Raw genomic sequence first — 10,727 nt, forward strand, 5'->3', positions numbered from 1 at the left:
CACGCATCCGGAGGGGAGCCCCGTGCCAGGACACGCGCTCTGCCCGCCGCCACCAGCGTGCCACCGCTGTGCCACAAGGTCACCACGGGTGCTGCCACCCTGCTGGACAGGGCACGGGGAGCGGGACACCCAGCTCAGCACGTGCCGGCCCTGTATACCCCAGTGCCAGCCTCCTACTGCCCTACCCACATCACAGTCCAGCCCAGTGTCACTCCTGTGCAGTCCCAATACAGGCTAACACTGCTCACCCCGGCAGTGCTGTGCCAATACGACCCCGCGGTGGCCCAGCAGAGCCCTGTGGTACTTTCCCTGGGTTGGGCCCCTGGCCTGGCACCTTTGTGCCACCACGGGCACAGAGCACTGCGGGACCCCCAGGTGCTGCACACACCCCGGCCACAGGCAGGGCTGGCATCGCATCCCCAACCCCACAAGGTGTGGTGCCACCCCACAGCCCCCATAGGTACCCCGTGCTCTGTCTCCGAAGCCCCACGTCCCCAAACAGATGGCACCTGTGCCCCCAAACCCAGCAAGCCCAGGGCCCGTGACTGTAGGACACACACAGAACCCGACGCCTGCCGCTGCCAGGATGACACGGAGGGGCCGGGGGGGGGCAATATCTCTGTTTTTAATAAATACATCGGGACCCCCGTCCCCATAAATTACATGACGAGTCCAGCCGAGCCGGGACGGGCGCAGCGAGACGGGGGCAGGAGGGATTTTACACTATGTACAAGGCGGGCACGGTGCCCGCTGCGCCCGCTGGCGGTTGGGGCTCACGGGGGGGGGGGCGCTGGGTGCCCTGACCCCCCCGGCCCTGCCGCTGCCTGCCAGGGGGAGCGGGCAGGGCAGCCCCGACACCGCGGCCGTGCCGGGAGGGGGTGCCCAGGCTTGGGGCTGGCCCCCGCCTCCCATCCCTGCTCCTCTGCGCCCCATCCCCGTCCCCCCAGGGGGGTGATGGGCCACAGGGGCTCCTCAGGACCACCCGGCATCGCTGCGCGCTCGCCCCGCTCCGGGCAGCGGTCACTGCTTAGCGGCTCCACGCCTCCGCCGGGGCATCAGGCACCTTCTCCGGGGGGGTGTCCGGAGCTGTTGGGGGAAAACGGGGCTGAAAGAGGGGCAGGGAGGGTGCACAGAGGGGTCCTGGCTGGGGCTCGGCACCCGAGGGGGCGCACGCGGCGCACGCTCACCGCGGCACTTGGCGCAGCAGGGGTTGTCCCTCCTGGCGGGGCTGGCGCAGGCGGCCGGCGGGCACTCCTGGCGCTGGCAGTGCGTCTCCCCTGACTGCGGGGCAGGGACGGGGCTGAGGCGCGGGGGTCCCACGGTGCCAGCCCCAGGCCCCTCTCCCGCCCGTCCCCGAAGCGCTCAGGCTGGCACGGGGACACCTCTGCGCCCCCGGAGCCACCCGCGGGCCGGCACACTCACCACACACCAGCACAGGATGCACTTCATCTCCCCGAAGGGCGGCACCGAGGGGTGCCAGCTCTCGTTGTTGAGGTACCAGCGGCGCCCGAAGCGGCAGGCGCGGGGCCCGTCCGCCTGCATGCTGTCGGCCAGCTCAGGGATGCTCTTCTCGGGGGCTGCGGGAGAGGGCACGGGGGGTGGCACAGGCACTGCCACACGGTGGTGGCATTGGGGGCGGGGGCGGGGGGGCCGCACGTACCTGGGCACTGCTTGCAGCAGTCGGAGGGGCTGGCTCGCACCGGGTTGGCGCAGGTGAGGCGCGGGCACTGCACCTTCTCGCAGTGCACTTCGCCCGTGGTGCCCTGCGGGGAGCGTGCGGGGCTCACGGGGGCACCGGCACCAGGTGCTGCCCCTGCCCTGCTTCGAGCCCCCCCCCACCCCAGCAGCTCACAGCACTCCTGGGTGCCAGGGTGGCTCTGCAGGGTGGGTGCCCACGCTCACCTTGCAGGTGCAAATGGCACACTTGATGAGGCCGAAGGGGGGCACGACGGGGTGCCAGCGGGTGCCGGAGCCTCGCCATGTCTTGTCCCCATCGAAGTAGCAGCCTGCGGGAGGTGAGCACAGCACCCGTGGGATGGGCAGAGGGTGCCAGGGAGGAGGGGGCTGCCCCTCGCCCCGTGCCCCTGGGACTCACCCTCGCTACTGTCCCGTGCCCGCTCCAGCTTCAGCTCCTCCTGCTCCGTCTTCTTCTCTGCAAGGACGAGGGAGGGCATGAGGGGACGCAAAGGGTGCCAGCGGGAGAGGAACGGAGAGGGACCACCCCGCGTTGTACCCACGGGGGAATAGCTTTACCCACACATCCCACTTCTCCTCCAGCACTCCCCAGTAGCCCCCAGGAGCCCCCCGCACCTTCACAGACGGGGCAGCACAGCTCCTCGGGGTGCACCTGGCGGCTGCAGTTGAGGGGCTGGCACAAGATGGGGTCACAGATCACCGTGCGCTTCTGGGGACAGCAGGGACGCGGCTCATTACGGGGGGGGCCACCGCCGACGGGTGCTCCCCCCGGCTCACCCCCCCCCCCCCCGGCCCGTACCTGGCAGCTGCAGACGGAGCACTTCTTGTCGTAGTCGGGTGCCCAGCGGGTGCCGTGCGCCCGGTGCTGCCCCTCGAAGAAGCAGGAGTTGGGGTCCTTCTTCAGCTGCTCCGCGTCCCTGGCCTTGGAGCCCTCGGAGAGCTCGGCCTCCCCCGGGGCCAGGCGGGCCCCCCCTGCCTGGCACCGGTTGGGGATGTGCACCTGGGGGGCAGCGGTGGCAGGAGGGTTGGCACCGACGGGGACCCCGCTCACGGCCGGGGGGGGGCTGGTGGAGGAGGCACCCACGGCCACGGGCACGCCACGCCAGGCTGCTGGCACTGTGACACACTGTGTCCCCATCCTGTCCCCTTCCCAGCCCTCTCCAGGCAGTGTCACGCAGTTCGGGACCCTGGGGTCTGTTCCGTGCCCCCGGGGGGTGACGGGGATGTGCAGAGGGGACCTACCCGTCCCCGCATCTCCCCGCGGGGGTGGGCTTTGGTGCTGACTTGCAGGAAGGCAGTGCCCTGGGCCAGGTGCTGCAGCAGGTCGGCGTCCAGATCCTTCACCACCCCCTGAGCCTGCCGGGGCGAGAGGGACACGGGGAGGTGAGGCCTGCCCCGGGCCCTGCGGCGGCACCGGGGGGGGTCCCCGCCGCGTGCCCACCTCACCTCGGTGCCGTAGAAGCCCTTGAGCAGACGCTTGTGCTGGTGGGGCCGGGCGCCCAGCTCGCCCAGCTCGGCCACGCCGTGCAGGTGGGCGCTGACGGTGCCATCGGCCGGGCGGCCCAGCCCCGCCACGGCGATCTCGTAGTGCAGGTGGCAGTGCTCATCCAGCGACAGCCAGGCGTGCCCCCCGGCCCCGCTGCCCACCGGGGGGGACACCAGCTGCCCCGCCAGTGGCACCGGCATCTCTGCGCACAGACAGGGGCGGTGGGAGGCGGTGGTAAGGGGGGGGGGCTGCCCTGCCGCCCCCCTGCCACCGCCCCCTGGGTACCTGTGTAGCGAGCCAGGAGCCCGCTGTAGGGCAGGGAGATGACCTGGCCCCGCAGCTCGCCCTCCGCCCAGTCCTTGGTGGCCACGTTGAGGAAGAGCTCGTTCTGCAGCAGCATGTGGGCGTCGCGGGCGCTGGGGCTCTGCCAGGAGCCCTGGGCCTGAAGCGGGGGGGGGGGAAGAGCATGCAGGTGGGGACAGGGACACAAGGCGCGAGCCTCCCCGCCGCCCCCGTGCCAGCCCCGCGCCGCCGGCGCTCACCAGCCCGTCCTTGTAGCTGGGCGTCATGTCGAAGAGCACGTTCCTCTTGTTCTTCCTCCGGGGTTTGGTCTCCAGCGTGACGCCCACCACCTCGCTGGCCGTGCCCACCACCCGCACCTGCGGGCGGGGTGCCGAGGGGCAGCGGCGGGGGGCACCCCCGGGAGGCGGAGGCGCGCAGCCAGCGCGGCGCCCGTGCCCCTTACCTGGTACTGCAGCGTGCCGTTCTCGTGCAGAGCCAGCTTGGCCGAGCCCACGGCCCCCGTCTTGGTCGGCAGCAAGGCGTCCGCCCCGCACAGCACGCTTTGGATGGCTTGAACCCGGGGAGAGAGGAGCGGGGGGGGGGTGAGGGGGTGAGGTTGGGGAGGGGGGCACAGCCACCCCCCGCGCCCCAGGGTGCCCGTGCTCACTGTCACAGCTGCGGCGGGTGGTGATGGTGCCGGCCAGCTGGCGCGCGTGCCGGCCCTCCGTCTCGGCCACGATGCGGAGCTGCCCCTGCACCAGCCACTGCAGCTCGCGGGCAGAGAGGTCGCTCAGCACCTCGGCGAAGTCGGGGTCCTGGGGGGGGGGGGGGGGCACAGTGCCGCGGCTCAGCCCTGACCCCAGGGCTGCCGGTGTGCCGGGGGAGGCGGGCGGGGACGGCTGTACCTCCACGGTGATGTTGGCGCGGACCTCCCGCAGCGTCCGGCCCTGGTGCAGGATGCGGACCCGCAGCGGCACCCAGGGGAGTTCTGGGCATGGCAGAGAGTTGGGCCCATGGGGGGCTTGGGGGGGCCGGACCAGGGGCTGCGCCCACTGCTGCTCTGCCCCCCCAAACCCACCCCTCTGTATCCACTGCTCCCCAAACCCCTAAACCTGACCCCCCCCTTCCTTGTTGCACGCCCCGACCCATGCCCACAACTTGACCCACACCATTCCCCCCTTACACCCCCCATCCTTGCACAACCCCCCTCCACAGCCCCCCTCCCAACCCCCACGCCCCATGTACCCCCAAACCCTCAGCCCCCCACTCCTATACATCCCGCTGCCCCAAATTCTCCCCCCAGCCCATTCACACCCCAACTCACGCCCAGCCCCTGCACGCTCCCGGACCCATGCCACGCACAGCCCCTGCACCCATCCTGACCCCACAGAGGCTGCCCCACGCACCCCAAACCACGCACCCCCTGCGCCCCCCCCCACCCTGCAGGGTGCCCGTGCCCACCCTCACCCCTGGCGCCGGGCTCCAGCAGCCCGCGGGCCATGAGGATGAAGTGCAGGTTGTTCTCGGCGTCGCTCAGCGTCAGCATGGCCATGCCCCCGGCTCCCAGGTGTGTGGGGTCCGACGAGGTCAGGATGGCACCGAATGTCTCTGAACGGGGAGAGGGGCGTGACGGGCACCCCGGTGGGCACCCGCGTTGGGGAGGGGGGGGCGCAAGGGGTCCAGCCTTACCTGCGAAGAGCGCCCGGTGCTTGAGGATGTGCCCGTGGACCTCTCCGGAGGGCTGCGCGCGGGTGACAAGGGAGACGCGGAGCTGCTCCCCGCGCAGCAGCTGGATGTTGGCCTTGGACACCGTCCGCCACATCCCGCAGAGCTGCGGGCAAGGAAGGGCTGGGCAGGGGCCGGGGGCACCGTGCTCCCAGGCAGGGGGGGGCCACAATCGGGGCGTTTTGCCCCCCCCCCCCCGTGCCCTCCCGCCCCTCTCACCATGCCGTCCTCGGGGGCCGCGCTCTTCTGCACGGGGTGCTCGAACAGCACGTTGCCCTCGGGGTCGCTGAAACGCACCCGGCTCGGCCTCCCCAGCCTGCGGGCACCGAGGGGGTGAGCGGAGACCCCCCCTCACCCCCCGGCTCCCCTCCCCTGGGCACCAGCACCCGGGGTGGCCCAAAGCTCGCCTGGGTCCCTTGGGGTCCCCGTGCCCCGGAGCGGAGCCGGGCTGGCACCACGCAGGAGGGGGTCCCCGCTCGGGAAGACGGTGGGGCCGGACCCGCGGGGAGCCGAGCGGTCGGCCCGGCTGTAAATTAGGAGCATTTTCGGCTCCATTTGGCTCCCCCGGTCGGAGCTGGAAATTAGTCACCACTTTACTATGCAAAAGGGGCCTGGAAGCGAGGAAGAGCTGAAGAAACCGGAGCGGGAAGGAGGGAGGGAAGAGAGAGAAGAGGCTCAGCCGCCGCCAGCGGGCAGCCGGGGAGGGCACGGTGGGGATCTGGGGCCCCGTCGGCAGCGCCCTGCCAGTGCCCGCGAGCGGGGGCACGGGGCTGCCCGGCGCCTCTGCCCCGCTGTGCCCACGTCCCCCGGCCCTGGAGCCGGTCCCGGTGCCGTTTGTTTGCGCTCCAGCCCTGGAGGCGAAGGGGTGAGGCCGTGCCGGCGCCGCGCCGAAATGCCAGCTGCCCGCCCGCGCCGCCGGACCCTCGGCACGTCGCCCCCCCTCCCCAAATCTCTCCCCACCACCACCCCGCCAAGGCGAGGCCGTGACAGCGCAGGGGGTATCGGGGGGGGGGGGGAAACTGAGGCACGAGCACACCTGCACCCCGCGTGTTCATGGCACGGGCGGGACTCACCGCTCGTAGCTGATGGAGAAGAGCAGGTAGGAGCGCAGGAGGGTGAAGCGAGCCTTGGCCACCGCGCTGGACGTGGGGTGCCACGGCTCGGGGCCGCTCGTCAGCAGGGCCACGAATTCTGGGGCGGGGGAAAGGTGGTCGTGGAGGGACCATGGGGACACCCCGTGTCCCCGCTGCCTGCCCGGGGCTCACCTGTGCGGGCGTCGTCGCGGGCCAGGCCCTCGGAGCTGAGGTAGGAGCGGTCGTTGTAGGGCTTGTCCAGCTCGTCCTCCTTGTCCTGGAAGTACTCGAAGGTGTCGAAGGGGGGCTCGGCGCTCTTCTCCGGGGGGCCTGGCAAGGCTGCCATGGGGTGGGCACAGCGGGGAGGTGATTGCACCAGGCTGCTTGCGGTAAAACTAAATTCCCCCCTCCCGAAATAAACCCCAAAACAGGGCTGTGCGCTGGGGGCACGCAGCTGGGCAGACAGCATGTTCAGCCCCGTGCGCCCTCTGTGCGCCCCTGCCCAGCACCTCATGGGCACCCCGCGGGCACAGGCAACCCCGATAACAAGCAGCCCCTTCCCCTGAGCGGGGTGAGGGGGTGCCCAGCGTCCCCTCTCCCGGGTGGCAGCGCCCCACGGGGGCTGCGCTCACCTTTGGGGCAGGTGTGGCAGCAGTGCCCGGGCAGCAGCGTGGCGCGGGGGCAGGCGGGCACGGGGCAGTCCTGCTTCATGTTCTTGCAGTTCACTTTTCCCGCTGCCTTCCCTCGGCGGTTCCTCTGCTGGGGGGGGGGGCAGAGCCGTGCCGAGCCGTGCCAGGCACGCGGGCGACCCAAACACCCAAATTCCCCTCGGGTGGCACAGCGGAGGGCACCAGCGCTCCCCCGGCACAGCCCGGCTCCCCCAGCCTATCTGGAGCCCCCCTGGACACCTTGCGCAGCCCCCAGCTGCCTGTACCGCAGCCAAGCCCCGGCCCCCCCCCTGCTCCCCCTCCCCCCGGCCCCCATCCCCCTGCCCAGCTGTGCGCGGCCCCTCCAGCCTCGGGGGGCTGCTGGAGGGGGGGGGGGGGGGCCGTCCTGAGGAGGGGAAGGAGAAGGAAGGCTGATCCTTTAAGCCCCCCCCCCCCCCCCCTTCTCCTCCCCACTGCCCCCGGGGGGGGACACCCAGGTGTCAGGCTGGCTGGAGGAATCCCCGCTCGCTTTCCATGGACGGAGAGGGGGTGGGGGGGGGCTACGGGCTGAAGGGGGCGATCCCCCCCGCTCCCAGCCCCCTCCCCAGCAGGGCCCCATCCTGGGGGGGTCTCCGCCGTGTGCGGCACGGGGTGGGGGGCAGGGGGGGGGCACTCACCGGCTCGCAGTGGCAGATCACGCAGCGCATCACCCCGAAGGGCTCCCCCAGGTCCGGGTGCCACGTCTCGTCCAGGGCGTAGAAATGCCCCCCGAAGGCGCAGCCTGCGGACACCCCCCCGCCAAATCCATCCCACCCCCCCACCGAAACAAAACCAAGTCACCTCCGGGCCGCGGGCACCCCCCTGCCGCAGCCCCGCGGGGCGGACAGCGGCCGGCACCGCCCCGCCGTGCCCGGTCCCGGCTCCCGCAGCCCGGGGGTCCCGGCGGAGACCCGGCACCGGGGGGGGGACCCCGGACCCCTGGGGTGCAAGACGAGGGGGTGCACGAAGGGGGGAGCACGAAGGGGTTGCGAGGGGAGGGCTGCGAGGGAAAGGGTTTGCATGCGCCGGGGGCGCACGGGAAGGGAGGGGAGGGGGGGTGGCGAGGAAAGGGGGCGCACGGAGGGGGTCCTACCTGCCGCCCCCCCGGGGGGCAGCGGCTCGGTGTCGGGCCGGATGGGCAGGGCGAGCTTGGGGCGGGCGGCTCGGGCGGGCAGGGCGAGCAGGGCGAGCAGCAGCAGCAGCGGGGCGGCGCGCATGGTGCCGGCCGGCCGGGGGGACCGGGGGGCCGGGGGCGGGGAGGGGGGGCCGGCCGCTGCCTGCCGCTGCCGCCGCCGCCGCCTCTGCCCGGCTGCCGGCCCCGGCCCCGCTTTATAGGCGGCGGCATGGGCAAGCGGGAGCTGCGAGCCCTGTGCAAACAAAGGGCCGCTAATGAGGCGCAGGCAGCGGCCGGCCGGGGGGGGGACGCGCCCCCGCTGCGCTTTGCCCCCCCACAAGCCCAGCCGCCTCCTCCCCCCCCCCACCCCATCCCCCGGCCCCTGCCCCGGGTCGTTCTGGGGCGCCCCGGTGGCTGTAGCCGCTCCCGTGGGTATTGGGGTGACGCCTGGCATGGGGCGTCCTGGGGAGCCCCCCACTCACACGACAACCCCCGGGCACGGGGTACCATGCCTTCACCCCCATGGCGTGCTGGGGACCCCCCCCCCCCCGATCCACCCGACACCCACCAGGACACTGTAGGACAACCCCCCCCCCCCCCCCCCAAGGATTTGGGGTATTCCTAGGCACTGGGCATCCTGGGTGTGCCCCCATCCACGTGCCGCCCTCCCCCAGGACACGTGGCCCCTGGGAGCCCCCCACCCACACACAGCCCCCTTGGCATTTGCAGGGCACCCCCATTACAATGCCCCCCCCCCCCCCCCATATATTCTCCCCTGGCATGGGGCATCTGTGGGCATGGGGCATCCCGGGGACCCCTCCGTCCACTCCATCCCCCCCCCAGGCCACTTGGGACCCCCGGGACATGGGGCACCGCAGGGCACCATCCATCTGCACAGGCCCCCGTGGCGCACGCACCCCCTGAAGCCCACCCCTCCCAGCCCACCCCCAGGGCATACAGACACCCCTCCTCCACTCCGTGTTGTCCCCCAAACCCACCCCGCACCCTGCAGTGCCAGAACAACACGCACCCCACAATTTGGGGTGCCCTCGGCCTCCCCACATCCCTCCGGCTGCTGCTGGGCAGAGGAAGGTCCCGGAGCGGGACCCCAGGACCCTGCCCACCGGTGGCAGAGGCTGGGGGGGGACAGGAGCCCGGACACTCGGGGTCCCTTGCCCAGGGAGGGCAGTGGGGATGTGGGGTGGAGGCTGGCAGAGCAGCACCCAGCCCCGATCCTGCTCTTCACCCGCATGTGCCCGGGCTGGCGAGGGTGGCGGCGGCGGCGGGCAGGTAGCAGACACCATGGAAAGGCCTGGGGAGACATCGTCCGGCTGGGGAAACTGAGGCACGGGGCACGTCTGTGGGGTGTGGGGGGTAGGGGTTGGGGGCAGCGGGTGCCACCCGTGTGCCCCCCCCCCGCCGAGGGACGGTGGCAGGGAGGGGAGCCGGGTGCCGGGTGCGTGGCGGGCGGGCGCCCGGGGAGGGGGAGGCGGGCGTGGAGGGGAGGAGGGGGAAGCGCGGGGCTGCCAAAATCAACTCTCGGCGGTACAAACACCCGGCCAGCTGCACGGTGTAGCCAGGGAAACACGGCACAGCTGGAACACAACAGGCCCCTACCTCCCCAGAAGGCTCCTCCTGGGCCTCCCCCCAGGCCCTATGAGCGGCTGGGGGGGGGGGGGGCTGCAGCCCCCTGCCCCATGCCCCTGCTGCCAAGGTGCCCCAACCTCGGCTCGCCCACGGCCACCCCGTCCCCTTCCCCACCCCGGCTCGTCGCTCCCCCGTCTCCCACTGTGCCGGGCACCTCTCCGGGGGGGGGACGTGGGGGCCTGGCCATGCCCAGGAGCTGCCCCGTGGCAGGAGCTGGCCCTGGCACGAGGCCGCGAGGAGCAGCGGGGTTTCCCCGTTGGGACAGCCCGCCGGCACCCCCGGGGCTGGGACACCGCCAGGGCCCCAGGCATCCCGCGGGCACGCCGAGCCCAACGCCCCGCCACGCTCACCGGGCCCTTCTGCGAGCGGGGACCGTGCCCGGCAGCCTGGCACCCTCGTCCCCGTGCCCTCCCCGCTGTCCCCGCCGGTGCCACCGACCTGTCCCCGCTCCTCTCTCCCGGCGTCCCCGCCGGCCCGGGATCTGGCGGCAGGGGAGGGCTGGGGTCTGCGCGGCCGTGCCAGCCTCGCCGCCCGGTGCCCGCTGCGGTGGCGGCGGCGGCGGCCCAGGGGGACGGCGGGGCGCGAGCGGGGCCGAGCGGGGAGGAGGCGGGCGATGGCTCCCGGCCGCCCCGCCGGTGCCAGGAATCCGGCGCTGGCTCCGCGCACCCAGAGCTCGTCACAGTCTCCTGGCTCGGCCGCGGGGATGTGGGGAAGCGGCGGGGGAAGCTCCCTCCCCTTTCCCGGGAAGGAAGGAAAGCCGGGGAAGCTGCGGCCTTGGCATGGGGGAAACTGAGGCACGGGGAGGGGAAGAGGGCGGCGAGGCAGCCCCGGCAGCGCCAGGCTGGAGTTGGGGCTGCGCAAAGCAGGGCCGGAGGGTGCGGGGCATCCCTGCCTGGGGAGGGGGCATCGCTGCTGCAGCGGGGGCACAGGGGCTGGGAGGGAGCAGAGGTGGGGTGACAGAGGGCAGATGCCCCCATCACGCCCGGGCATCGCTCATCCCCGGCCCTGCGTGCCCCTGG

The 10,727-nt window shown here is 72.9% G+C and overlaps 1 protein-coding gene across 5 annotated transcripts; it reads right to left on the minus strand.

Annotated features, from left to right (window-relative positions):
- Positions 1 to 605: 605 nt before the first annotated feature.
- On the minus strand, positions 606 to 10,406 carry CHRD (chordin). 5 transcript variants are annotated; one of them, XM_067002428.1, is made up of 25 exons: positions 10,147 to 10,404; positions 9,092 to 9,419; positions 8,041 to 8,314; positions 7,586 to 7,689; positions 6,894 to 7,017; positions 6,454 to 6,600; positions 6,262 to 6,379; positions 5,408 to 5,504; positions 5,153 to 5,294; positions 4,931 to 5,071; positions 4,369 to 4,451; positions 4,131 to 4,278; positions 3,927 to 4,033; positions 3,724 to 3,840; positions 3,467 to 3,623; positions 3,142 to 3,383; positions 2,938 to 3,051; positions 2,495 to 2,695; positions 2,311 to 2,404; positions 2,096 to 2,152; positions 1,903 to 2,006; positions 1,661 to 1,763; positions 1,423 to 1,577; positions 1,188 to 1,281; positions 606 to 1,086 (listed from the first exon to the last, which is right to left on the minus strand). In XM_067002428.1, exons 2-25 carry the CDS (start codon positions 9,383 to 9,385, stop codon positions 1,028 to 1,030), a joined length of 3,276 nt encoding a protein of 1,091 aa, XP_066858529.1. In that variant the 5' UTR covers positions 9,386 to 9,419; positions 10,147 to 10,404; the 3' UTR covers positions 606 to 1,027. The 5 variants fall into 5 exon arrangements, with proteins under 5 accessions (XP_066858529.1, XP_066858530.1, XP_066858528.1 ...); XM_067002429.1 differs by having other exon boundaries at positions 6,894 to 7,020; positions 9,092 to 9,373; positions 10,147 to 10,403; XM_067002427.1 differs by having other exon boundaries at positions 6,894 to 7,020; positions 10,147 to 10,403.
- Between the last annotated feature and the right edge of the window lie 321 nt (positions 10,407 to 10,727).

Source organism: Anser cygnoides, chromosome 9 (assembly GCF_040182565.1).
Source record: "Anser cygnoides isolate HZ-2024a breed goose chromosome 9, Taihu_goose_T2T_genome, whole genome shotgun sequence".
NCBI lineage: Eukaryota > Metazoa > Chordata > Aves > Anseriformes > Anatidae > Anser > Anser cygnoides.

Coding starts and splice junctions, on each gene's coding strand:
- CHRD (XM_067002427.1), bottom strand. CDS start 9,385: ATGTCTCCCCAGGCCTTTCCATGGTGTCTGCTACCTGCCCGCCGCCGC. Junction 5,505..6,261: donor TTCTCCATCAGCTACGAGCG/GTGAGTCCCGCC, acceptor CGGTGCCCGCAG/GCTGGGGAGGCCGAGCCGGG. Junction 3,052..3,141: donor AGGGCTTCTACGGCACCGAG/GTGAGGTGGGCA, acceptor TCGCCCCGGCAG/GCTCAGGGGGTGGTGAAGGA.